The 27,021-nt window shown below is 44.5% G+C and overlaps 1 protein-coding gene across 7 annotated transcripts in view; it reads left to right on the plus strand.

Annotated features, from left to right (window-relative positions):
* The window catches only part of RREB1 (ras responsive element binding protein 1), a 245,438-nt gene that overhangs the window by 95,733 nt on the left and 122,684 nt on the right, over positions 1-27,021 (plus strand). For all 7 annotated transcript variants that reach the window (XM_069613471.1, XM_069613472.1, XM_069613466.1 and 4 more), the window contains exon 2: positions 23,156-23,193. In XM_069613471.1, coding sequence (XP_069469572.1) covers positions 23,167-23,193 — 27 coding nt within the window. In that variant the 5' untranslated portion in view covers positions 23,156-23,166. The remainder of the gene's footprint in view (positions 1-23,155; positions 23,194-27,021) is intronic.

Consider the following 27,021-nt stretch of genomic DNA (forward strand, 5'->3'; position numbering starts at 1 on the left):
CTGTTGCTGTATATGGTAATTGCATTTTGATGTCATCTTTTGTATTTGTACTGCCTCGTCATGTTCATGTAATGATGGATTTGTTTTATCTTTGTTATATGTTAAGTGTGTTGGCTTGTTTTGTTGTTTTATTGGTCAAAAGTTATTTTTATAGCTATACGACCACATAAATAAATAAGTAGGCAGTTGTTGGTTGAGTGGTGGGAGTCCATCTGCCGCCAGGAGGATACCTTGATGTGTGAAGCATTCAGAGTGGGGGCATGCGGGTCATGGATCATGCACATTGTAATTGCTATGTCGAGGCTTGCATTATCAAAAGGCTTCTAAGAAAAGGTTTCTAGTCCTGTGCTTTAAGCAACCTAATGCATTATAGGAGCTGTAGTATTCTCTCAAAATTACCTGTAAAGTATACGATTAGAAAAAGGAGCCGTACATGACTGTTGGTCACCGTATTTAGAAACCCAGAGAAATGTCCATCATGCATACATTTCTGGAACAGGAAAAGGAAGTAGGGCGCAAAGATCCCACAGTACTCCTGCCAATGATCTGGGTTGTTTGTTTAGCTGCTTTTGTGTGCTCGCATTTTCTGCTGCGAGTTATCCTTCTGGCTCGCATACCGTCGATGTACCTAAGGAGGTGGAATGCAGGCCGCACCCAAGCCCTCTGAGATGTCTTTGGATGCAGTGCAAACTTTAACCATTCAGAGAGCGAACACGTTCCTCCGTTGCCCAGAGACGCCGGTGGTGGAAAAGGGAGATGATATAAACTGGCACCCTACCCACCACCCCTCTCTGGCAGCCTTAAATCTAAAACACAGTGAACCGAGCCACACGTGCGCTAAAAATCCCTTATGCAAGATATGTGGAGCATAAGCGGAATTGGCAAGTAGTGGAATGTTTTTTTACTGGCAAGTGCAGGGTTGTAGGAGCCTGTATGGCTCATGCTCGGGCATGAAGATGCTGCTTGGCCGAGGGCTGCTCTCCTTTTGAAACGGAATCAATATGTTGCATTTTAGACTTTTAAAGTGGACTTTGATATTGCAATGGGATCCGCAGTGGAATGGCAGCCCATCTAAGAATACAGCAGGAGAATGGTTCCTAACTTCCTAAAACCTACAGGGCACGAGATGGATTCTCAGAATGAGTACTTGCTTTGAGACTGGAGCGTCATGTGTGCATAGTTTTTGCAGTCTTGTTTCCCGTTTGTTGCACGCTCACGCCACAGAGGTTACTTCATAGCTTTGCATTCTGGTACTTGATATTTTCCTTTTCCCCCCCTCATGAACGCAGGAATAAATATTCCAAAACGCAAAGTTGGAAAACTGACGTGACCTGCTGCTCCTACCTAATGTTTGACAGCTTGAGCTCTGGGTGACTGAAAATTGAGAACTAGTTTTACTGCATTCTGAGTCATTAAAACATGGAACATGTGGGAGGCATTCTTTAAAATGTGCACTAGCTACTATCTAGTAGCGAATGATAATGGACTGTTGGTGAGTAAGAAATGTTGTGCCCGTGGGCATGCGGAGAACTTGGAGGGGTGTGACTTTTTATGCCTGGCTAGTTGCTTGCAACTTAAAATCTTTACCCCTATGTGGAAAGTGTACACTCAAAACTACATGCCTGGAAAGACCATACACACGAAGGCCTAGGTGGAGGGTGTATTTTTAAAGAGGAAGCATGGTGGCATTTTCCACACACGTCTGACCCTGGCTTGTGGAACAGTGGCTTAGCCATTGTAAATTGGCGAAGGAACAGTTTCAAAGATCTGTTGGTCCTGGGCAGGAGTAGCTCAGCAGTACAGCGACCTGCAGGCATTTCACCAAAGGAGATTCTCGAGCAAGTGGGGGAAGGGAGGGAAACTCAACGCACGTGGATGCCATGCCATGTTTCTTATCTGACCGTTTCCTGTGCACCACCATATGACACAGAATGTGTTGTCTGCGTCTGCCAATAAGTAAAAATGTGGGAAGCATAAATGACGTATTTTATGGAGACCTGACTAGTTCGGGCTGCATTGCGCACTGACAGGAGGGAAGTTTTATTATGACTTTTTTTTTTTTTGGAGGTAAGGGGGTGAGATACGGGGCTTTGAATGATCCAGTCTTAAGAGTTTTCTAGGATTAGTTTATGGTAAATTCAATCAGGGTATCACCCGCTGATTCCTGTCAAATGTAATTTTCCCTGAAAAGGCTTTGTCATTATACCCCTTAAAGGTCGTGTGAATTATTGAGGCATTTCATGTGCGGTGTGAGATGAGCAAGGCACCTGAGGGATCGGCCTCTGCACGCCGTATTTGCTTTCTTAATATTCGAGATGCCAGAGATCCTAGTCTTTTAAAAAAAGGTGTATGTGGGTTTTGCACGGGGTGTGGGCAGGTAGGGAAAGGAAGCTTCAAGATATTCCCATGTACAGAGGGTGCAGGGCTGAGCTGGGAGTGAGACCATGTTTGCACAATGGCTGTTTTAAGCCTGCCTTGTTGTTTCGCTAAACCAAAGAGTGGCCCAAAAACAAAATAACCAAGAGTAAAAATGTTTAAAAAAGTACATTGGTACCATGGCTACCATAAATGTAAATCGGGCTACTAAAATGGCAAAATCTACTGAACCTCCGGTGAAGCCAAAACTAAATTACAGCTTCTACTAGCCTAGTCCATAAAACCTATATAGAGTGATATAATCAACCCAGGGTCAAAATGGGATGCTTAAAAACACCCTGGTCCTAAGAGCCATACGGGTTGTGTTGAGTTTGCTGAACACCCCATCCTCACCTGTTGGGAGTAGTGGGCTGCTGGAGATGGGTTTGGTCTGGCTGTTTGTTACCTGATGTGCCTCTGAAGGGGTACAAGATGGCATCCTGTGGGCCTGCTACTCCACAGGAGACACAGTAACCTCTCACAGGGCCCCATGAAGGGTAGATATGGGCTTGGTAAGTCCTAGAATGCCTGCAGACCCCTTGTCAAACAGCAGGAGCCAGGGTTTGTATTTGAACCTTGTGATTGTAATGAAGAAGTAAAGTTGGGTTTGATTCAGCCGCCCACCCTCTGTACCCTGACAGACTTAGAGGGGGTGGGAGCAATTACCAAGAGAACCTCAAACACTCAGCCCTTCTCAAACACACCACACCGGGAAGGAGAATACAAAGGATCGTCAGGATTGTGAGCCTGCAATGTTTGCAGACTTCCTACTATCTAGCAAGAACTACCTGAATGAAGGCTGTGAAGCCTAGGACCGCTGCCGTAGCACACCTACACTTTTGGAGAGACACTGGAGCAGGTGAGACCAAGGAGGTTTGGAACCGTGCAACTTTAGTGATTACCCACATTGTAAGTTTCAAGATGGCACTGGCTACCGTGCTGCCTTTTATTGCTGTAGCAGGCCCTCATTCGGGAAAATCAGTACATTGGCCATGGCAAGAGGGCAACCAAAAAAGAATTGTCTGCCTGACGACAACCCTCGGAATGGGGTAAGCAATGCCAGTCTCTCCATGCCAGTGGCAGGAGAGATCCAGATTGGCTTAGTTCATTTAAAAGGAGAAGAAATCTGAAAACGTGAAACCCAAGGTATGGTAAATTACCTACTGAAGCTGAGGTCTGGGAGGAACTGCCAAGGAATCTGAAGCCAAGGTTATAGGAAAGACCTGCGATTTCAGAATTCTCTGCAAGGTTTGTGAAAAGACCTTTTGAGCCTAAGCTCTAATGAACCCTGTTGAATCATGTGTAGCAATCCCAAATTGCAGATATAACTAGGATATGTTAGCCTAGTAAAGCCTCCTGACACGCTCAACAGGAGAAACAAAAGACCCTGCGAAAACTTGGAGTCCTCTAGGGACATCTATGAAACCGTGAACAGAGTCGGCCTACTACGAAAAGCACCTGTAGGAGAGGACATCGGGTGACAAGAGGGCAGAGGGGCACCAAAACTCTAAATTAAAACATTGTAATAAACTTAATTTAAGACTGAACTTCTGTGAAAAAATAGGGAAATTCGTATTATTGATTTTGGATGATCCTTCAGACTTTTGTTAGGGTAGGATAGCTGTATGGCTGATATCTTAATAGCAGGGTTTTGGATTTTCTGTGGGCCATTGATTTGAAGCTTTGGTTTCTAAGAGGGTGTTTGCAAGGAGACGAGGGCTTCTGAAGTTAAAAGAATCCAATTAAAGTGGGGAGAAGATAGTATTAAACTGGAACCACTAACTTTCTTTATCTAGATCCACTCTCCTTTTAGTAGAGGTCATTGTTTGTAGACTTGTATGGGGGACCCGTAGGTGTTACTTCCACCTCTCCTGTGTCATTGAAATAAAGTTGAGTCACTTGTCACACTACTCCGCCTACCATAGCTACCATAGTCCTATATGTAAAAAAAAGTGTTGCCGTGACAGGGGTGACATCAGCAGAAGCCCCCCCTGAACTAGCTGAGCAGAACACTCTTTAACCCCGTCACAGATTGTTCAGCAGATCTTACACTGGTGCTTCTGGAGAAGTTTGTTTCTGCAGGGAGAGCATGTGCCATGGATGCAGAACCGTCTAGTTAATAGCCTGAGCATGTCAGTGATGAACAAGGAGTGGGAATCAAACACAGATACACTCAAACAGACCTTCACCAAGTGGGGTGTTCCAAACATACTTATTTTCAACAAATGCAAACTCAGAATGTCTATGCGTCCAGATACGCACAGCCAGGGTCTGTAGGCAATGCCCTATGGGCGAGATGGTCGGAGACATTTGCCTATGGTTTTCCACCATCTCCCCTTCTGCACAAAATTGTACAAAAGCTACCACAGTAACGTTTTTTACAATGAGACCCATTGCACTTTTGTGGCAGGTGTGTTATCCTAAGCTACTATGTTAACAGAAGCACCAATCAAATTGCACTCAGTGTGCAATCTATTAACACATCAAGATCAACAAATAACACCCCAATCCACGAACTAAAAACTTGGCCTGGCAACTGACGTCCTAGGATGTGGCTATGTTACCCTTCCGCCACGGTGTAAGGCTATGCTTCTCGAGGAACAGCAGCCCAACACCAGACCATGCTTCCTTAACAAGTGGAAAAGATGTGTTATGTGGTGCAAATCATTACGGTTTGTTCACCAACAGACATCGTCGCTTAACCTCTTCTAGTTGTTAGGCTCTGCATTAGTATAGAACTCCTTCAATGTTCACCTACAGCATACACCACATCACGGGATAAAGTATTGTGGTGGAAGACCCCTATTTTTTAAACGCTTTTATGGACGGGGTTGAACGTATAGTCCCACCAGTGTCGAAGCCAGTGCAAGTGTGGGATCTGGATACAGAATTGTGCTGGCTTAAGAGCCTTCTCTGTGAGCCTATCCACAAACTATCGCTCAAATTGCTTACATACGAGGTTGCTTTCTCAATTGCCATTACTTCTATTCGGGAGCAGGTGAACTCCAGGCTCTGTTGAGCTACTTGTAGATCCACAAAAATAAGGTGGCATTTAGAATGCATCTACTTTTTTAAAATCAAAATGTATTTTAAAGTTCCATGTCAATGAGTCCATTTGAAAGCCTCCGTTTTCCCAATCCATCACACCTGGACAATGGGCCTTACATACACTTAATGCTCTGACCCATCACGTTTTAACCAGGACAGAACAAAGCCACCATGTAAAAGCAGTCGGTTCTTTGTCTTTTGCTGCAGTGCATCAGGGCAAACCATCCAAAATGGGTATAAACTAGCAGAAACCTCCATCTTTCACTTCAAAAGCTCACGCCACAATTATGTATTGCTAACTTCCCACTAGGCGCCCTCTACCGAGAGGCAACATAAGAGTTCATTACCTACATCTACTGGTTTACTGGTTTACTATGGGTTGATTCACAAGTGTGACAAGGTATTTTAAAACATGTATTTGCCAGTGTTCCTTCAGCTCACCTGCCACGTTCGGGTCCAGTTTGCTAGTCTGTGCAAAGCATTTGACTCTAGAGATTAACAAGCCTCTGAAGGCAGACGTTACTTAGCCAGTAATAGTTCATTAAGTCATTAGGTGGCATGTATTTTTTTATCTGTTTACAATCACTGGTGACGACCCATCCTCCCCATGTGGGAGCCGCAGAACACTACATACTCACCATTTCATTTGCTACCAGACATGGACATCTTGTCAAAAGCAATGTGAGGACGTCTATGTGCTGACCTTCATGGGTACACAGGGTAGGGATAGCGTGGAAGCACTACTCATGGTAACCGCCTTTTACTTTTGGAATAAACAACTTGTAATCTTCAGCACCGACCATTAGATGGTGACTTATGCAAAGCATTTTACCAACTAAATAAATGAATAAATATAGCATGTGCAAATATAATGTGCATACATGCAACAAATACTTAAGATGTGTAGGTAAATTGCTGTAACCTACATAAAATGGAGCCCTGCATTGAGCACATCCGTGGTGCTGTAGATAAAACGGCCATTAACAGCATTTGACTGTTGGCATTGTCGGAGGAATTCCAAATTTCCATGACTCTAAACACCATCTGTGTAACCATGGCTGGAAGACTGGTTCACATGAGAGTTTGGTTTGCAGCATACAATGCAAGGGTGTCCCCGTTACATTGCCTTGGATACTTTGCGCACTTGCAATGCAAACTCCTCCCCAGTTTGTTTTTCTCTTGCCTTGGTGTCTTCCCAGTGGCAGATTTTCATCTTTAGCAACATGCATAGCACACCCTGCGGCTACTTTCACTTTTGAATGTGTGGTCGGTTGGGGTGGCCTGTTACACGTGGAAGCTACCAGTGCTATACACACCAGGGACTCCTTCTGGTACGTTGACTCCGTCCAATATGTGTATCCTGAAAACAGAGTTCATCTAGCTTTCTAATGAATGTTGTCTATTAAATCTGCCTAGCTTCCATAAATAACCCAGTGTCCTCGCAGCTTCATGTTTATCCAGTCCAGTCCAGGCCTTCTACAATGACACCTTGCAGGCTGGGCTTGGAATGTATCTTTGTCAATGTAATCACGGGCCTTCACGCCCCATTGTGCAAAGTGCTGTTGGCTAAAATGGCAGTTCTCTATGTTACGAGGCCAGTTGGCAACGATGTACTAGGGTCAATGGCTTTTTCCTAATGTTGTCTGCGCTCTTATGGTACTTTTGTGAACTTCTACGCGTGTTTGGTTGCAAAGGAGTGATGGCGGGGGCAGTTGTTGGAGGGGGTTAAGGTGAGGGGTGAGCCTAATCACCTAAGAGCCATGCCGGGTGCATACATTCCTCGATGTATCTACACCATCAGCCCCACAGGCCCTTACAATCTCGTGCGACTAAGGGGGATGCTGAGAAGATGATGCTCGTCTTGGGTGGGGCGCCAAGGCCCCAGGCAGGGCCAAGATTCAGAGCCTGGAGAGGCAGGCAGCCGAGGTCGGCAGAAGATAACGCGCTGCTGTGGCCGTTGCAACTGCAGGGGAGGGACCCTCGTATCACTGGATGGAGAGCTGGAAACCGGAGATAAAACAGCAACTGGACCACTAACCTGAAAAGGAGCCCACGCTTCCAACACATGTTTTCGTCCAGCGCTACTCAGTTTGTTGGACGCACCCCCCACGTCCCCCTCTCTAGAGTGTTGCTGCATTAGCCGAGCACCAGCCTTAAGTAACAGTGGATTTAAAGGCCCACGTCCATGTGACCGTTAGTACACAAGGTAGTTTGTAGCCTGGCGTGAATTTTCAAGTTGCCGTTAGTAGATTTTCACCTGCAGTGGAAGAAACGCTGGGGAATAAGGGGAGAGATTTCAGATGGCTTCCCACCAAAGCTCTGCTCATGTACCCATGCTTTTTTCGGGTCTCGGCGTGTGTGGCTTTGGTGTACTACGAGGGGTGCTGCATTCTCCTCTCCTCCATCCACATTCAGTCGATCTGGATGCCGTTTCACGGTATCTCAAGACGCTGCCTGCTACACGGTTGTCTAATTCGTAGCAACATGATTTGCCCTTTTTAGAGCTAAAAAGTGATGCCACTTTGAAAATGCATAATGCCAATATAATCTTGGTATTAGTTATAACGAGTATGAAGATACAACCTCCTTGAAAATAATGTAATATCAGTTGTAAAGTAAGCGACCAAGTCACCCAACAAAATAAACGCTAATCGGAGTTCACATGAAAGTTGCCAGAACTGCCACCCCCATGCCATCCTTCTGAGCCTTTTCCCGTCCCAAAACAGAGGCATTCAACACACAAAGCACATTAAAAATGGAACACATTTAAAAGGATGCTGGTGAAATAGCTTTTTTGTCCTGTGACCGAATTAAAAGTAGATGTGTATTCATTGCACTTGCATTTCTCTTAATATTCCCCTCAATAATACCAGCCCCCTTGATGTGATACATGATAGTTTATTTATAAAGTGCCTATACACAATGTGTTTCAAAGCGCTTCACGACAAGGGAGGGAACAAGGGAAAATACAAAACATTCTTACAGGCCATGAACAGTAGTGCTAAGACACAGATCGGGAGGAAATGGGAACAGACAGGCGACTACCAAACTAGGCCTGATGACATTTCTGGTATAGCCGGAGAATTACATGAGGTGAGGGAGAGAGGAGGGAGAGGAACAAAATAAGCGACTATTGTACTAGGCCTGGCGCCATTTCAGATAGTGCTTCCATCTCCAAGTTCATATTGACTGAATCTGAACTTCATAACGGTCCTATGTCGGGGCGTTTCACGGAGGTGGCGGATAGACTTGTCCACACCACTATTGTTAACCTGACTATATTCACTATATCCAGCTCCCTACCACGTTTACATGCGAGTCCTTCTCATCAGTGTAATGCAGTGACCCAGGCTCACCAGATCAATCTCTCCAGCCCATATCTAGCAATGCAATATTCTCCTAAGGGCCGTCTGCTGCACTTTTCACACGCTCATTTCCTTAGACACATTTTTACTCCATGTAATTGTATTGCTTTTTCCCCATGCTGGACCAGTAGGTCCAATAATTATTTAGCTAGCAGTCACGTGCACTATACTATAGACGAGTTAAATTGATTTGGGGCCACCAGGCTACATTTACATAGTTCAAAACTTTTTTTTTTTTTTTTTTAAATTTAATTTTTTTTTTTAATGGCTTAAAAACGTTCCTCCATCTTGGAAATTATTGCTACCCCGTAAAGTAAATTGGGATCTGTCTGACCTACGACACTCGTGTTGACCTATTTAGTTTGGTGTAAGAAGTTGGAAGGTTTTGTGAACATGAGAGTTAAATAAAAGGTTGTCTGCAACCATGTTAAACTGGGGCAAAAAAAAGTCGCAGGCCCAAAGAATAATCTGCCTGCTTTCACAAATCTAAACTCTTGACTTTTCATCACACCTTTTGTGTAGTAAGTGGGGTGGAGGCATTTTTATTGAATATTTCAAATATTGTCCCATGCAGATGTTGACCGAAGTGCCATATAAACCGTATGATAACGCACACTAAAAAAGTTGTCTTGCAAGAGCCATGCAGGGATTCCCATCTGAACTGCAGGCTACACACCGATCTCTACAGCAGACGCGCAGCTAGCTGAGCTATTTAAGCAACCTTTTCGATTCAACTGGACCTTGTCAGGGAAGCCCAGAAGTGAATGAATGTCTTTCAGCCTCCGATAAGTGGAAGCATTGGGCGGGGCGCTCTTTCCCATGCCAAATCTCATTGTCTGTGGACTCGTGACCTCCAGGATAATTATCCGATTAATGGAGCCGAGCGCTGCAATTATGCGCGTGTTCTGCTCTTACCACAATCCCACCTATTTGGGGTATTTAGTATCTTCGCCCACAGAGGCCTGCCGCTTTCCTCTTTGTGTCTGCGAGGCTTCAGCCCTGTTACACTATGGAGATAAACGGCGGAGGACCGACACAAGCTTAAATGGGCACACTGGTAACGCCGAATACCTGACCACGATAGATTTGGAATCTGTTGTGTTCTCTTACATTTAGCAGCAGACTCGTATTGCAGGTCCGAGCCCCAGAACCCTTACGGAGTAATCGAAAATATGCGACCTATTTTTCCTGGTTGGTTGAGCCAGTGCCATGACTAAAGGTCTGGAAAACCCGTCAAATGCAGAAGCCTCTTTGAAATGTCACGTATACGTAATACCTGTATTCAAGTACTGTAGTGAAGAACCGGAAAAGCCTTGCAACAGACCAGAATGTAGGAATCACCAGAGCAAAGACTGGGTTGTAGACTAAATTGAGGGAGTCGCGGGGAGCAGGTTGCACGCTCCTACTGATCCTTAACGCTATCGAGATCCATGAAGCTTGCACTAAAAGGGACAGGAGTTCTCTGCAACTGTTTTGTAACTTACCAAACAGAAGGGTAAATCATCTTCACTTTTTGCTGGGAAAAGCATCACAGAAAAATTATAATGGACATTCAAAAAGCGATGAATAGAAAGCTTTGAATTAATCTTAAACACCGGAACTGCTCTGGCCAGCTTCCATTTGATCTTTTTTTTAGTCCTACTGTCATTGCTGAAGAGTATAAGCCATATGCAAAGTAGTGGGTGCCGCCATGTTATACAGATTATAAAGATCTTGTTCCCACATCTCTCTGAGCTTTCTTGCTTCCTGCGTCCAGGCTTATTCCCGGTCGTTACACCATGGAGGCATAAGCATCACCAAATAATGTCCCCTTTTTAACTTTCTACTGGTGGCACTGTACATTGGGAAGGGCATTACAAAGCTTTCCCAGCAGAGAGGCAGTCTAGTGTGTTGATGCGTTGTGCTTGGATGAAAACGATAGCGATGCCAATAAAACTCGTATGTGCACAGTGGCCTACTTTGCTTACTACGACCCTGTTTGCCCACCGCGGACATATTTCTGCACTATCCCAAATTGGTAACCATTACAGGCGTCACGTGTGCCATTTTGTGATGGGAGGGACATGAAACCATTTAAGAAAGGAATATTCAACTTCTGATGCGTGGAGAGAAGTGCACCACACCCGAAACCCGTGATCCTCTTCCCAATTAGGCTAGACTGTAGCGCACCACATGGGGGCTTGTGTGACCAGGGTGCAAACTATTTCGATATCTAACCTGCCTTTGCATTTTTTTACCACCATGTATTTACTACATGCTTGGTGTGTGTATATATACATCACTGTTATTCTGCTTCTCGAGTGTTGCATAAAGACATGGAAAAAAATGCCCACGCCCTCTTTTACTTTTTAACAGTTGGATGTGATATGGGTGTGCAAGCAAGCTGCACTGGTGGGCTGCCTCACTGGCCTCCAGGACCGCGAGCACATGGGTGAACCATTATGTGCTGGGCGGCTGGCACGTTATGTGAGCAGCTGTTCTTATTTTAATTTATTTTTTACAACGTGCCGCGAGGAGAAAAGGGGTGCTTTGAAATGCTGCCACCAGCTGGAATTATAAAGGGGAAACTGGCTGCAACCCCCTCGTATGGAGACGTGAAAAACATCACCAACTTGCACAAACAAACTTTGTGGGCGAATAGTCCAAACCCTCCAGGAAAATCACACAGGAGTTGTGGGCGGACTGCTGCATTTATTTTGGGAAAGGCACACCCCAAAGGTCATGGTGTAATGACACTCGTGCTGCTAACATGTCTTACGTTGGTTGGTATCCTCTACTAACTCTAAGCTCTGCTTTAGGCTGGCATCCATCGTGGCTTGTGCTGATCAAGAAGCGACTTCCCATTGAACTTGTCACTCCGGTTACAACACCTAGAAGACCGCAATATGCACCGTTTGAAAGAATTGGCTACTGAAGGTTTTCACCGGTATGGTTAACCTACAGGCTGCATAGGAACGTATAAAAAGGAGGCTGATAATCAGTACATTTCAAGACTTCTAGGTGCAAGTGATCTCTTCCTGAATGCTCGCGACATAGGAGCGCAAGGGATTATTGCATTACCAATGGGATTGCATTCACCCCTGGTTTTTAGATAGACATTTCAAGCCATATTATCCACAGGAATGTTACAGGCCAATATGAGCAAAGTTAATGATGGGCGCTTACCAATTCGCTCCTAATCCTGTGTGTTTCTTATATTGTTAGAATGGGAGAGAAAAGAGTGGGGTGTCGCCTGAATTATTGGCACAGTTACCACACCTGCCACTTTGTGTGGATCAGAATTTCAGACTTTCTCTCTTAAGGATACACTGGAATGGTGGTTTAGCAGAATGAGCATCAGGTGGTGAGATGAATCTGGCAATGTCATCACTCCTTTACCAAGGAAAGTCTCTCCCCATGTGGCCAGGGAAAAGCAGAAGCTATCTGGCTATCTGAGGGAGGACCACATGTGGGAAGACGACACCTCTGGGACTGGAGAGACGTTGCCAGACGAGACATGGTATTCCCCCTTTCGCTTAGTAGCAGATGACCCTTCCTCAATACCACAAACCTTTATGGCATACAGTAATTTTGCATTCGAATGTCCTATGATGACTAATCTCAAAACTCTGGGACATCCCCAACCAAAAGTATTAGGTAGTACTGAGACGAGGAAGAAGCTCTGAGTAGGTAAAAGTGCTTATGAAAATCAAAATGCTTGCTTCAGCTCATTAAGTACCGAGACGAGGAAGAGAACCCGAGTAGTAGCAATCCCTTGTAAGAATCAAAGTACTAGGCCTAGTTTTTCCCCTCGCCTATTAAAAAAAACAGTAAGGTAAACAAGATAAAAAGCTTCATCCTGGCGCTGACTGAGAGTTCGGCAAGTGGTATGGAACGAGGTGGCAGAAACGGGCGAGGAGAATACAGTGTCTGGCCCGAAGATGTGCCCCCGAGAGTGCCGGAGTTGTCAGGGCATGACATGAGACCAGAGAGAGTTCTTTGCATGAGTGTGGGGAGCCGGAACACCAGACAGCCACCTTTCTGATGCGAGGCAGAGCCACCTGTGCGATACAGATGCCAGCGCTAGTGGACGACCCGAAGAAGAATGGGCAAAGCGGGAAGCAAGACACTAACTGGTAAGCCCACGGTGGAACATTGGGACACCGGGACGTTGTTTGGCAGACCCATTGAGGTACTCCCTTGTGAGTCTCGGGAGAGGAATATTCACTACGTGCATCCACAGTGATCTTTATAGTGCCAGTACTTGAGAACCTGGGAAACAAGTGCATGAGAAAGCTAATAAGACGGTAACAAGTTGAAAGGAGCCAGGAGAAGAAACATACTCCCTTGATGAACATTGTAAAAAAGCCCTGGCAGGAGAGTATGCCAGGCATGGTGAAAGTTTGAAGGCTCAAAGAAAGGTCCATACCCCATGAAGCTGTAGATGAAAGCCTTGGCAGGAGAGTATACCAGGCAAGATGAGACTCGAAGGCTCAAGGGAAGAGCGATACCCCTTGAGGCTGTACAAGAAGGTCCGGACAGGAGAGGATATCCAGCCTAGTTCGAGTTTTGGACCTGCACCCAATATGTTGAATCCGTAAAAAACTGTTAATAAGAAGAGCCTGTCCGTCTGATGGAAAAAGGACTGGGGGGGGGGGGGGGCTCAATACTTTGCTGTATTTTGTGTTTCAAAGCTATGTAAAAATACGGGGAAGTGAGCTGAGGCCCCCTGAGACTATGAACTGTGACAGTTTTGAAAACTCAAGGGAAGGTCCATGGCCCTTGGCATTGTGAACTTTAAGACAGTCAAAGAAAACCTTCAGGAAGGGAAATCTCCCCTTTGTGAATTTGTCGAACTTTGTTTGTTTTCAACACCTTTTACTTTGGAAACTTTTGGAAATTTTGAAGCTACGAGGTAGTAGCTGAGAGATTTCCCCCTTTTCACATTTTATTTAGTTTTAGCATGTGCGGGTCGGGATAGGATTTGGACACAGGACGGAGAAGTTTGCTTTTGGACATTCTGACACTGACATCCTTTAGGTTGTTTGAGGGAGGCAGGGAAACCCTTAATTGTTTTTGGGCAAGTTAGTATTTTATCCAACCCCGCCTTATAATTTGATGAATAAAAGTATTTAACAATCAAAATACCCTTGCTGTGTCCGCCTCTTCCTTGTGATTGCTCACAGAGGGCACAATGAATTGACCTGACGGTAGCAGGCTAGTGGCCAATGTCCAGTCTAAGATTTGGGCTCAAAGCCCACAGGCAATGCTGCCCTCTAAACGTGGGGCCCACACAAAATCAGTATACAAAGGACAACATCTGGGTATGATGTCAGCCTGTCAGATAAGAGGCAGCAGAACTAATGCAAATATCAACTAAAAAGGATGAGTAAGACTCTCATCGTCCCACCCAAACACCAGTGGTCCTAAGTGTGGCTGCATGGAACCTTCCCTGGTCAGTACCAAGTAAGCGGCCAAGCAGGAAGATTGATAATAATCCTGTTATCAGCTAAAAGGTCTGCCAGCAACCCCTGCTGCAATTGATAGCTGGTTGGCAAGTATGCGGAAGCCCCGATTCCCAGCACATCTTTAACCCTGCTGTATAAGAGATGGCCTGTCTTGCAGTTGGAACGCCTCATGGCTCTGGAGGAAGGGGGGAGACTAATGTACCACCTGTATGAGCTTGAAGTATGTGAGATCCGAAATGGACTAATGAGCTGTGTGTGTGAAAGACTACTAACATCTGCACGATACCCTGCCTCCTTTCTCTGTTGTCACAATTACTACAGATGAAGGTGCATTGAGAATCCCTGCAGCCCATGCCAGTGTAGTTATCCCACGCAGACAGCATAATAGTATACGAATAGTCGTTTTTGGTATATCTACAATGAATTTCATTTTGAGAAAAGGCATATTTTGTGATCATTCTAAAAGCACATCTATATTTTGGTATTCAGTGGGTTGACGAGATGATCCATACTGGAAATCCATACACCCCTCAAAAGCAAAAAACAGTCTCATTTTCCTTGAAGAAGCATACATTTGTAAAAGAAGGCAGTCCTACAGCAAATCTGAGTAAATATTGTCTGAAGACAGTACCTTATGAGTGCAACAAGAATGTTTGATAGTCCTCGTCCAGGTTATGACCTTGTATGTTTGTTTCTGCTTCAAATAGCTTAATTAATAACAGAATCCTCACACCAATGCACGCCTTCTCCTCAATCCCACAGTCTTCCCGTGGTCGTAGTTCAACGTTCATCTTCCTCTGGTTCATTCTTGCTATTTCAATACAATAATTGTATTTATCTGTTTATTGGAAGAGCAAACAATGACCTGCATTTCAAACCGTAAGCAGACTGCATTGAGATTTGAGACTGCTTCCTAGAAGATTCCAGAATTGCTCTCACTTGTCTGAGTTCTTGTGTGATGTGGCGGGTGGATGGAACGTTAAGTTGAGCTTTAGTGAAAGTGACTGGAGGATTGACAGTTCTGAAGATGCCTGGGACAGAAGGATATCTCTCTGAGTTGGACTGCCACTGCATTAGCAGTATGCGACTTTGGAGTTCCATCCAGAGGTTACTTGCAAATGCAAGGTTGCAGCTCTTGGGACTGTGCTTAATTTGAGATTGCATCAGAGTTCTGCCAACTTCTGATCTGAAATGGATCATGGAAATGATCTCCAAACAAGCAGTTGACTGTTGATTGGGCAAATGAATCTGTGCTTTAGGGGATGGGCCCAATCCAGGAAAGGAGTAAAGTAGTTTGGGGTTTAATCCTCAATGCTTTTAGGTTCATTGAACAAATGGAACCCAGCTACAGGTTGGCGTTTTACAGTAGGCAGTAGCTTACACTGGAGTCTGATGTCACAGTTTTATGCTAAGACATATTAGACTGCTGTTGCAATAACATTTTTTTTAAAAAATACACTGGAAACTGCTTTGGTGTGTGATGTGTTTGGTTATCAAACCTTTTTCAGAGGTTTCTTGGACCTGTCGCTTATTGGAGAAGGTTTAAGGTGGATCTATGGAGAATGAGCCATCTCGGATGGCAAAAGGCTATTTGATGAAGGCCTTTTTCTACTTTCCCTAGCCAATTTAGGGTTCAGGTTATTTTTGCTTGATGCCGTAACAGGTGTAGATGCACAAAAATAACTCACTGTGTGGGTTGAAGACTGGCTTTCTCAATGGGATGTATTGTAACCAATCTCAAATATTAGCTACGAAGAAAAAGTTCTTCGAGTTCATTGACTATTAAGGTCCTGTTCAACCTGCAGCTATCAAGTTTAAATCTGGCATGGCCGACTAAGTCTTTCATCCTGCTTTCTTTGATGAATTTGGTACAATGATTAAGTTCTAGTGCTAGAAATGGCAAAAAAAGGTAACCAACCCAAAAAAACAAGGTCCGTTAGTGAGGATGGTATCGGCGTATATTTGCTGTGTTCTGATTGAATTAAATTAATCACAAACTCTGAATTCTTGCTGTACCCCCAGCATGCTGTCAATCTTGTTTTTTCGTAGTTGAGCCAACAAGATCCACCTAAACTCAGAAAAAGACCAGACCCTCATTTTAAAGTATGCAAGCCTTTGATTAAAACGTATTAAGAAACCACCTGTACCTCTGCAGCACAACATGTCGCACAGGCTTCACTGCATCACATCAACGAAACAAACCACACATAGCCTCGCACACGACGGCTGCTGATCGAAAATCACACCTACGCTCAGCAAACGTTGTAAACCGACCAGAAGCTGTCAACAGCACATCACAGCTCTCTTGCTCTTTTTTCCCGCTTAGTCCTACTAATTTCCACCCCCCCCATCCTTTTGCTTTACAGATGCTCCAGAGCACTAAGGGACCACACAGGTGGTGACAGTGCACACTATAAGAACCTTTAACATAGCATATATTACTTTAAAATGCCTGATTAATATAGGTTTAGCTTTCTCTGTCTAGTCTGGAAGGAGCTTGTTCGCAATGCCTCTAGAATCCTTTTTTCGTAGTTATACATTACATCCCTATCCCTGCTTAGTTAGGATATCCTCATCAAGTGCTGTTGGTTCATATGAACTGCCAAGTCCCAGATAGGGTATCGGTGAGATGAAATGGTCCTATTTCATAACGCTGCTTCCTACTAGCGCTTCTCAGACATCATCTTAATCTCAGGCAGCTTTTATCTGTTGTCACTGAGGAGAATGTGCCTACCCCTCCTCCAAGCATGGTCATGGAGCAAGTGTAGCCATTGTGTAGTGGAACAAAGGTTCTTCTTCCCTGCCAACCTCTACACCGGGAACATGGGGTTGCTTAAGGAGGAGTCCTATTGAAAAGGGGTCATGCTCTAGCTCCAAATCGTTCCAGTTTCCTAACTAGGGATCTCCTCTAGGCAGAACCCCACTCCATTATCCTGGGCTCACCTAACGTGTACCTCATGCACAGAAAAAGATAAGTGCAGTACCACCTCATACCTGTCATTTGTTTTTCCATTTTAAAATGTTGAATATCAGACGACCGCATGTACAGAACTTGCCAAGTGTAAACACACACACCTACACCTACCACATCAGGGTCATCTAAATCCAACCCAAATGTCCTTATGCTTGCTTCTTCGGTTAACCTCTTTACTTGCTCATGGAAATAATCTCACCAAGTGATTTTGGTTGCGTTTTGAAGCATTCTTTCTCTGAACCTCTCTCCTAAAGAAGAGTTACCACTCAAACTCTATAGTTCAGGGTTTTTGCATGCCTTCACTATGTTCAGTGCTTCACAGATTCTCCCTCACTGTGTGCTTGACCCAACGGTCTGGGTGTGGGAAGGGCGTAACTGCTCCCCTTACCTTTTCAGGATCTTTGGATCTCATTTCCCCTCTTGTGTATTCGGAATTGGAACTCCTTACTTGCAGAGCTACATTAGCACAAGCCGTTTGTATGGCCTCTTGGCGCATCAGGTTCTGTAAAAATCGGGGAGATAAGTGGGGTAGCAGATGGGGAGCAAGGTTGTTAACGTTGTAGTGTGAGGCAGGTCTGAGAAACCCCACTCGTTGTTCAGGGTGAGGATCTGTGTATTAAAAAATGGGTGTTGATTTTTGTTGCAGGAGGAGCTCCTAGAGTAGTTGAGTTGCTTGAAGCCAGTGTGTTATGGAGAGGACATCCTGCCTCATGTGAGCAAAATTGTGAAAAGTTAGTTTGGATGTTGGTCAGCGTGTGATGAGAGGCTTAAATAGGGGATGTTGGTAATGCGTAGGGTGAGGCAGAAGTTGGGTGTACTATTTCTCATCACTAGTCCACTGCAGACACACTTCATCTAGAAGCGCATTTTTGGGCCCGAGGCTTGGAGGTCAAAGGAAAGGCAGTGGAAGCACAGACGATGATATAGCCAACATTTAGGACATATAAACGTGCTGGGAGGGTAGGGGGCGGACTGTATTCTTTAACTTCTGTTTTGTTACCCACACTAATGCCCCCACCTCCACCCACTGCTCACCGTGACAACTCCCTTTGCCAACCCGTGACTTCTGCAAACTGCTTCTATGTTCACTGTCTTTCACACTGTCTGTGTTGTCTACTTCCCTACTGTCTCCAGTACGTACATTGTCTACACTGTCCAGTGGGATCAGGGAGTGTATCTAGAAAGGAGGGCTATCCAGGAACATTCCTAATTTCCCAAAGTTATTGTGGTTCTAAAGGCATGAACATCTGTAATTAAGAGATGGGGCTGTCAGCGACAGTTTTCACCTGAGGATCTTTGTAGGTCTGCGTAATGGTTAGGAAGGGGCCGTCCCTTCCTGTTGCCACTGTGCCAACAGCAGATTTAACAGCTGTTGACCGTTGGCTCCAAGAAAGGTTGCCAACCCTAGAGTAAAATCCAGCTTGGAAAAGCCAGCAAACCTCTTGAGTACTGAAGATCAGGCAGCTGAAGAGTTACGTTGAGCTAATAAATGACTGGAAAGCAAGTCTAGGATGCAACGACTGGACCCAGAAAAGGGGAAGAGAATAGGACATCTGGGAAGGAAGGAAAAGCGAACAAGGAGGCTGGCACAGCAGGCTACAAGGACACAGCAGTAAGGAAAAGTATCTGCAAGGCGCATACAGCAGGGCTCTATACCTGAAGAGTTGCAAGGCATTCTCCAGATAATCGTGGTCAATTCTACTGAAGAAACGCCATTTTGGTTTGGGCCTCATTGAGTGATTTGTAGCAGATCAAGCGGTGGGCATTTGGAACCTCCAGTGCCCATATTGGTGCAAGGATCTATTGGTGGGTAGTCTGAAGAGCCGCACACGAGATGCAAAAAGACATGGACCTTGCAGGCAATGCAGGTCTCTAAGCATCAGGTCTCCAGTGCCGGTACAGGAAGAAACTTGAGCGAGTCGTGGCAAGCGCTTTAAGGGGCATAAAAAGACCTCCCTCTCAATTTCTTACATGGATAGGCTGCGTGCGAGCAGTCGGGCATCATAGCTCCTTTTTCCCATCTGGACAATGGCTGTTATGCATCAGGCACCTCGACATTTTTATCAGGTGGTCATAGCTGAGACCCAACTCTCTGGTCATTTGACCCACAAATCTGTCCCATGGCCTCCAGCATCAGGAACCTGCAAACTACAGGGCTACAGGAGCACAGGAGCTTAACGTTTTGGCATAGAACGCTAAAAACGTCTCATGAGGGATGGCGGTCTACAGGGCTGGACGGTCCTTCTAACAGGAGTTACAAAGAGTGGAAGAGCATGGCGGAACACACGATGTTCTCTGTGCCCAAAAATATCCACGGAACGCAGGATTCTCCTCCCCCTTTTATGATGCAGCAACTCTCCTGGTGTAAAGGAAGGACGTGTTACTTCAGACGCGAACCATTTAAGAATTTACATACTACAGTCCACCTAACGAGGGTGGGGGGGTAAATGGCTGTCATCATATGTGCCTTTGCCAGCATTTGTCGGGCTTTCTGGTTTACTGGATGAATGGTCACAACTTTCAAATGTGTTGAATATGTGGCGGACGGGAGGTCGGAACTAAAATTCTTTTTTTTTTTTTTTACAAACCACCAAGAGAAGCGCGACCTTTTTATTTCGGTGAGTACGGAAGAGTAGGATGACGCTGCACTGTTCTCGCCAGACTGTCGTTAGGCATTGGTGCAATCCACCGTCTCGTGTTCCTGTTCATACACATGCGAGTCAGTAGTGGATTGTTTGTTGCTGGTTTTTTTTTGTCTATTATTGAGAGGAAAGGACTTCAGTGCAGCTGCGTTACGTTTATGAAATGTTCAGTTTGTCGTGTTGCAGGCTTTTTTTTTTTTGCGTGGGTGCGACGCCACCCCAAGTACTCTGTGCGGATTCCTGTTCCTTAACCTGCCGGCACACTGGGAGGGCGGCGACCTTCACCAGGTCCAGGCAGGCCGCCGCACCGCTACCATCCGCCATCTTGTTGGAAGTCTGTCCTGGACTCGGCAGCCGCAGCCCGTATAATTAAAAACCTAGAGCATAGGAGGCTGGTGCAGCCGGCAGGGGATCGGGGATCGAGGGTGAGGGGGGTGGAGGGAGTGTGCAGGATGCTGATACAGTCCCTATAACTAAACGCTTTGTTGTCCTGAAAAAATCCCGGTTGATGGCCCATCTGAAAATAAGAGGGCCCAGTGTGTGCTGACGGGGGCCTTGTAATAAATGGCTGACATGTGGCAGCTGTCTCTTCGTTTCTAGGCTTTGGCAACTTAGTCATGTTCCATCCTCTAGGCCCCCTCCCTCAAGCCACTCTGCAAAGAAGAATGAAATCCAAGTACCCCGTTCGCTTTAAACATGAAGGCATTCCACTTACTGTACCCGTTGATGGATACGTTCTGAATATAATATGCTGCTTTTTATCAGCGAGTTGTAGACCTTTTTTGTTCAGCTTTTTGGAAATGTTAAACATTTGATCCCAAAGCACAGTAGTAGAATGTTTTGTGTTGAGCGACTTCAGAGCTCCAATGTGATGTAAGGTCGTGGTGGAAGAGACCCCAGAGGCAATCGATGAGACCTGCAAAAACAGTTGAATCGTACGGTTTCATTCGATCTGTGACGTTTCCCCACCTTCACCACACAGCTGATACCACCACTTCTTCTGCCCCATCCCTTAAAAAAATAGTGCAAAAAAATGCAGTAAAAGTCCCACAAGCAAATGAGGAAAAACGGCCGTGGGCAAGTGGGGGGATTCAGTGGAGTAGAGAAAAGAACATTTTTCCAATCTACGAGTAAGAAAAGTTCGTTTGAATGAAATTAGCATGTAGCTGCATTGTGCCATTTTGGCACCAAATCTACATGTTCATCCCTGGAATTGTACGGTTCTCTCCAGATGCTTGGGTAACCAAGCTGTAGCACCATATGCCTATAGGAACTGGTTGAGGTAGGCTGGCATCCTTTCAGATTTCCCCTCTGCCCCAAATGTGATTTGTTCAGGAACTAGGGAGCCAATACAGACACGCTTTAAGGAGGCGCATGCATTGAGGCACACTGAAGCACTAGTATTGATAACAACGGCACTGCCAGATGTTAGCTGACATGGTTCTGCCATTTCTTCCGTTGAGCCACACAGTGTTCATATTCTCTCACACACATACTACAGTGACTTGCATGGTAAGTCTGTGATTCAGCACTTACTGCCTTTTAGTAAAATTCTTTAAATTCCACAAGAGGCAACTGTGCATATAACAAAGCAGCACCTAGGAATGCGCCTGAAGTTTATTTAGACTGATGTTATGCTGCATGTGGGCCGTGCCTACTTCTTACAAGTGATCTTGTCATTCTTTCGCAATCCAGGAAATCACACTATTGAATTTTCTGTTGGTATCCAGACTGATAACACTCTAGGTGTCCAAGTTCCATACCTTCCACCTGTCCATAAATGTGGAATCGTTTGCATGTGAATACACCATTACTTTTGACAATTGGCTTCACATTGGTATGACCTTTGAGACATTAACTGGAAAAGAACAGAGCCTAGAAAATGTTGCAAAAGTCTGGGCCAGAAGGAATCCTCTGTGGAGGAGGATAGGCACTCATTAAAGAACACCCTTATGCTTCTACTGCTCCCTCTTCTGTACAGGGACCTCGGAGGGAAAAGGCCTAGCTGAGCTCTAGACTGAAAGTTGTTGCTTATGGGGAGGTGGGAACACAATTTATGGGGTCAGTTTGTATGTTTCCCAGCGCCTCCCCCACCAAACACATGAGGCCTTTACACATTGGTTTTTCTTGTCTTCTATTTGCGATGGCACCAGAGGGGAGAGACTAACATCTCTTTCAACTGAAAGGTTTTGCTGAGGTGCTTATGGGCTCTTAGAAGTGCGCTGCAAAGATCCATTTTTCTCCTCCCTGAGCTCTGAGCTATTTAGTATCTGCCGCTGTTCCCACTGTAGTGCCATTAAGGGGGGCAAATGGCATGGCTTTGCACTTGAACATGTCAAGAAAAAGAGTAGGGTCAAAGTAAGTAACAGGGCCATTCATTCCTCCTTGGCTCAGTTCCTGGGGCTTGTAGTTGGTTTTACTTCTGTTTTCTAGACCGGATTTAGGACTAGGAATAAAGATCATCTATTGATTGGTTGTCAAGAGCACCTAAAGATTACATCCATTTCATTTTCGGACCTTGGAGCCTATCACGATTATGAACAACGTTTAAGGGAAAAGCAGTCTCTTAACAGACCAGTCTTCCCTATGATTACTTTTTCAATCATCATGGACCTGCCTAAGGAACCCTTATTAAAATGTTTTGTATTGTGCACCGCCAGCGACTAAAGGATTTTTACTGATTGCAGTGATGGCCTTCAGGACCTTCACAATGGTTGCTCATTCCAAAATTAAGATGTAAAACGAGAGCAACTTATTAAGAGACGCGTTTTCATAAAGTTGGCTCAGTTTCTCCTCTAGCCTCCTTAAATGTGGCATTGTTTTGTGTGATTCTTGCAGTGCAGCTACGGGCTTCATTTTGTAAATTATCAGGCCTCAAATTTGCACTCGCCACTAGCATTTGGTGACTGATAAAGGACTCTTGGGGAGTGTGCAGGTGGACAATTTGTGGGGCAAGTGATTTGGTACTGTTTAAAGGGATCCGCATTCTAAGAACATGTCTTTTATAGATCTACCGCTTATCTTGCCTTCAGTCGGTGTGTACCATGCTGTGTTGTTAACTAAATCACCCTGGGATTACATTTTCTTCATAATGTTACTTTTGGCTTTTTTTGACCTGTACGATTTAAAAACTTGGGTGATAACATACATTCGATTGCCAATGAAACATCCGGATAAGAAAGTTGGGAGAAGATGTCAACATAGTAGTCAGTTGGAAAATTGAGGTTAATTGCGTATTAAGTCGTTGTGTTTTATTTCTTCTAGAGTACCAAATCATGGAAATCTGCCCTGTAAGCGATCAGGTGAGACAAAAAAAATGATGTGTTTTGAAAGAAACAAATTTCTATAATCAGTGCTTTAAGAAAGCAAAAACGTTCCTTGTGATCCTTGATTTGTGATAAATGCATTCAAAAGCCCTCTCTCTACCAGAAGCCAGCATGTGCCAATACTAGGTTACAAAGGCTTTTGACTGCCAGGATGGTGATGCAATGCATTTTTGTTTTACCCAGCAAAAGGTCTGTGACCTATCTGACTTTGCAGAAATAATCTGTTAAACCAACAGGGGTTGTACTTTAGCCAAAAGAACTTTAGTGTTTTTAGACTTTTTGGTGATACTGAAGTGTGTATTGATGTAGATAAGCGCAAACCTATTCTTGTGAAAATACGTTTCCTCGTGGCCCAGTAACTGGTATAGAACAACATTTTAAGAAGAGGAAGACTCTGCGCCCTTTAAAGTATATTTTCTAAGTTCCATTCCGCCATGGTTCACTAAAGTAGTGGCAAACATTTACATGGAACTCGGCACTATCTTGAAGGTGATAACAGAAACGAATGATTCCTAACATTTCTGTCAAGAAAGTGGGGTATTAGGTCGGAAGTTCTAAACTGTGCTTCAGACGGATGCCTCCTGAAACTTCTGCTTTTCCTGTACTGGTTCATTAACCTTTTCCCCCTATTGGGTCCTAACCCAAGGCTTCAGTACAGACACAACTTGGTGTGTTGTGCCCCCTGCAATACCATAACAAACTTAGATGGCGGTTCCCCAAAGGCACCCTGTGTTTTTGCTGAGCAAGTTTTCTTGCTGTATTGTTTGTGTGAAACGCCCAGATGGTCCATGTGCAGTGATCCTGTGTTGGAATAACTTGCAAGTTGACTATAAGGGAACAGCAGGCTGTTACCTGGCACAGAGCCCCTAGGTGGAGCACTTGGACTAGAATCTCTGAATGAATTCCACAGCTAAACTTGACTTACGTGTCTGTAAGGATACTGTTGTGACCATATAGGGCATTGGCTTCCCAGTGCCTAGGAAGCCTTCAGCAGGGGCAGCCAAGACCTGATTTAGCCAGCTTCTGTATAGCTTGAGTGCGTTTGAGGCCTCTGTGAATCCACACTCTTTGTGTTTGCCCTGGTAACCACTCAGGAACGTTTGAATGTAGCAATCTCCACTGACTGGGTGTCCACCAAATATTTCAATGGGTGCACAGCTCTGATTGGTAGCAGAGGCACGCTCACCTTCCAATGTTCCTATAAGATAGTACAATCAGCACCTACATTTTGTCCGTTACTGAGGCTAATCCCAAAGCACTGAGAAGCAACCAAAAACTGAAGCCGGAACTTTGGGAGCTCTGATGAGGCATCTGCCCAAGATCAGACTGTCGGCACAGCACCACTGTGATGTGAGGATTCTATCCGTCTCCGGAACAGCAGGATCAGTTACCTGCACACTCTCCATATCCTGGCGGACACATTTGATTTGCAACTTCCAGGAATGCTATGCTCCTCCTAGAAGATTCACTGATGCTTGCCCTGCGTGGCCTGGCAATGGTGGTGGTACCGGTCTGCTGACAAGTAGAGCTAGAGGTGCAACATTAGAAAAGGCTGTCTACAACGAAGGAACATTCATCACGGATTCCTGGGAAGCCGAGGAAACCCAAGGCTACTGGACCGGCAGTGCTGGGCAACAGTCTGCCATGTGCGACATCTGCACGCATGTTTTGTCTTCTACCAGACTGCTTAATTTTACCCCAGCATCCGGCTACCTTACCTCAGGCCCAGCCTCACCTCTAGTGCCTCAAAAGCTGACTTGCATGTATGGCAGTCTTTATCACCACTAGAAACGTTACTGCAAAGGCTGACCGTCTATGCCAGGGGTGCACTTTAACTTCTAAAACTATAACCAACGTTTTGATTGTCTTTAACCTCAAGGCTAGATGTACTGGCTTTACACTGACCTTCATAGGAGATCTTTAATCCCATGACAGGAAAACTCGGATTGGGGCGTTTCAAAACCTAAAACTGGTCATTGAACCCTGGTGATCGCTGGACGCAGTTAACCCTGAACTCTCCCTGTGACCCGAAGAGGAAGGGGTCACCACCTAATGGCACTTAACCAACTCTGTTTCGTAAAGTTACTTGGTCTACGCCTGCATTGTCTTTTTGTTTGAGCTTTCACTAATCTGTTGTGCAAGCATTCCTTTATTCAATGCGCTAAAGTGCAATACTGCACCTGTAACCCTCCTGCTTCTCTTCTGAGAGTTTAGCCCAGACTGGCCTGCCGCATGTACTACCAGGAGAATCCGGTGGACATGAAGGAAACCCTTTTGGCTAGTTACGTGTAGTACCTCTTTGTCACAAGCTAAACACAAGCCTGTGGTAAACCTTCCTAGCAAGGAAATGCCAGAAGCTGCCTTCTGGAAGGTTCTAGGTGAATATGAGGGGGCCCTTTGGAAGTTCCTGATTGATTTGCGAGGCTTTGCTAAAGAGGCCCTTAAAAAGGAAATGTCAATTTATATTAAACCCCCTATTTAATAATTAAGTGGGCGGTTTGAATCAAGATGTAGAAATAGGTATTGCATCGTCTGTTTTACAGTCTTTTACGGTGTCAGTTTTAAAAAAAATATTATTAAAAAAAAGATAACAATGTTCATTTGTGTATTTCAAGGGCTTCTAAAAAGTGGCACTTTTTCAAAACGCATGTTATTTGACATTATTAAAGGTATAGAGCAACTTGAATTGTGTTCCATGTCCACAGTCACCTTGCAGACCCATTTGTGTATAATCTTTATGATCTACAAATTGAAATTGAAGAAATGGTCGCTTTATTTGAGTACATTTATTTTGGGGTAACAATGCAGTTGTTTTGGGTAGACCACAGAAAACGAGTGTACAGCCTATCGCTTGTGGTGGAGTTCGGCTCGTTTTTGTATGTTTTTTTGTTTGCAAAGTCAAGTATCCAAAAGGTACGATAAAGACAATTTGGGCAGTAACAATTTATTGGTTTATGGTTAACCTTTAACACATGCAGAATTAAACATTTCAGAAACTTCATTAATATACCAACATGATTAAAACCATTCAACTTTAAATTCACATTGTGACAATTCATTAGTAAGCAAACGTTAGGTAACACTTAGTCATAATTTACAATAAAAAACAAGGAAAAACAAAAAAATGCATAATCCTATTAAAATTGTTAATACTAGATTCTTAAAATTTCAGGTTAGAAAAAACAACGGATAACCGATTATTTCTTCACTCCAATTGCAGCAATGTTAACAAATCTGTTATCAGCAGAATCACCAAGGTAGTTTGTGCCGCCAAACAAAGATGACAAAGCCGATGTGGGTAACAGTAACCTAAAATACAGTTCTAGATTACAACAAAGTTTAAGACAAAAAAATAAACACATTTTGTAAAGTTTCAATAGAATTAGGCAGATTGCAAAAACAACAGTGACTGTAATCGTTTGATGATTTGTTGTAACAGCCAAGAATCTCCTGTGTTAATATCACATTCCATCTAAACCTAAGAAATAGGCATCTAATAGAACAGTTTGCATAGATGGAAAGATGGTGAGCAAGGATTCCAACCTGCCTACTAAAATCAAGTCTCAAATGATTTAACGATTCATAAGAGTGAAAGGTGTTTAGCGTGTGAGCCCAGTCGTGTGTGACTAGAGCTTTTTTTATTTTCTGCACTAATTGGACATGGTATTTTGTAGTAAAAGGCAAGAAATCTCCATTGGGCTCTACATTTGAGTGACTTCAGGCCCAACTCATACCTGATTGCAGCGATCTGTATGCTAGTTGGAACCTGCAAAACCTTTCTCCAAAACCGCCCCTCAATGAGCT

The sequence above is a fragment of the Ambystoma mexicanum genome, chromosome 5p (genome assembly GCF_040938575.1).
Source record: "Ambystoma mexicanum isolate Mex_15411 chromosome 5p, UKY_AmexF1_1, whole genome shotgun sequence".
NCBI lineage: Eukaryota > Metazoa > Chordata > Amphibia > Caudata > Ambystomatidae > Ambystoma > Ambystoma mexicanum.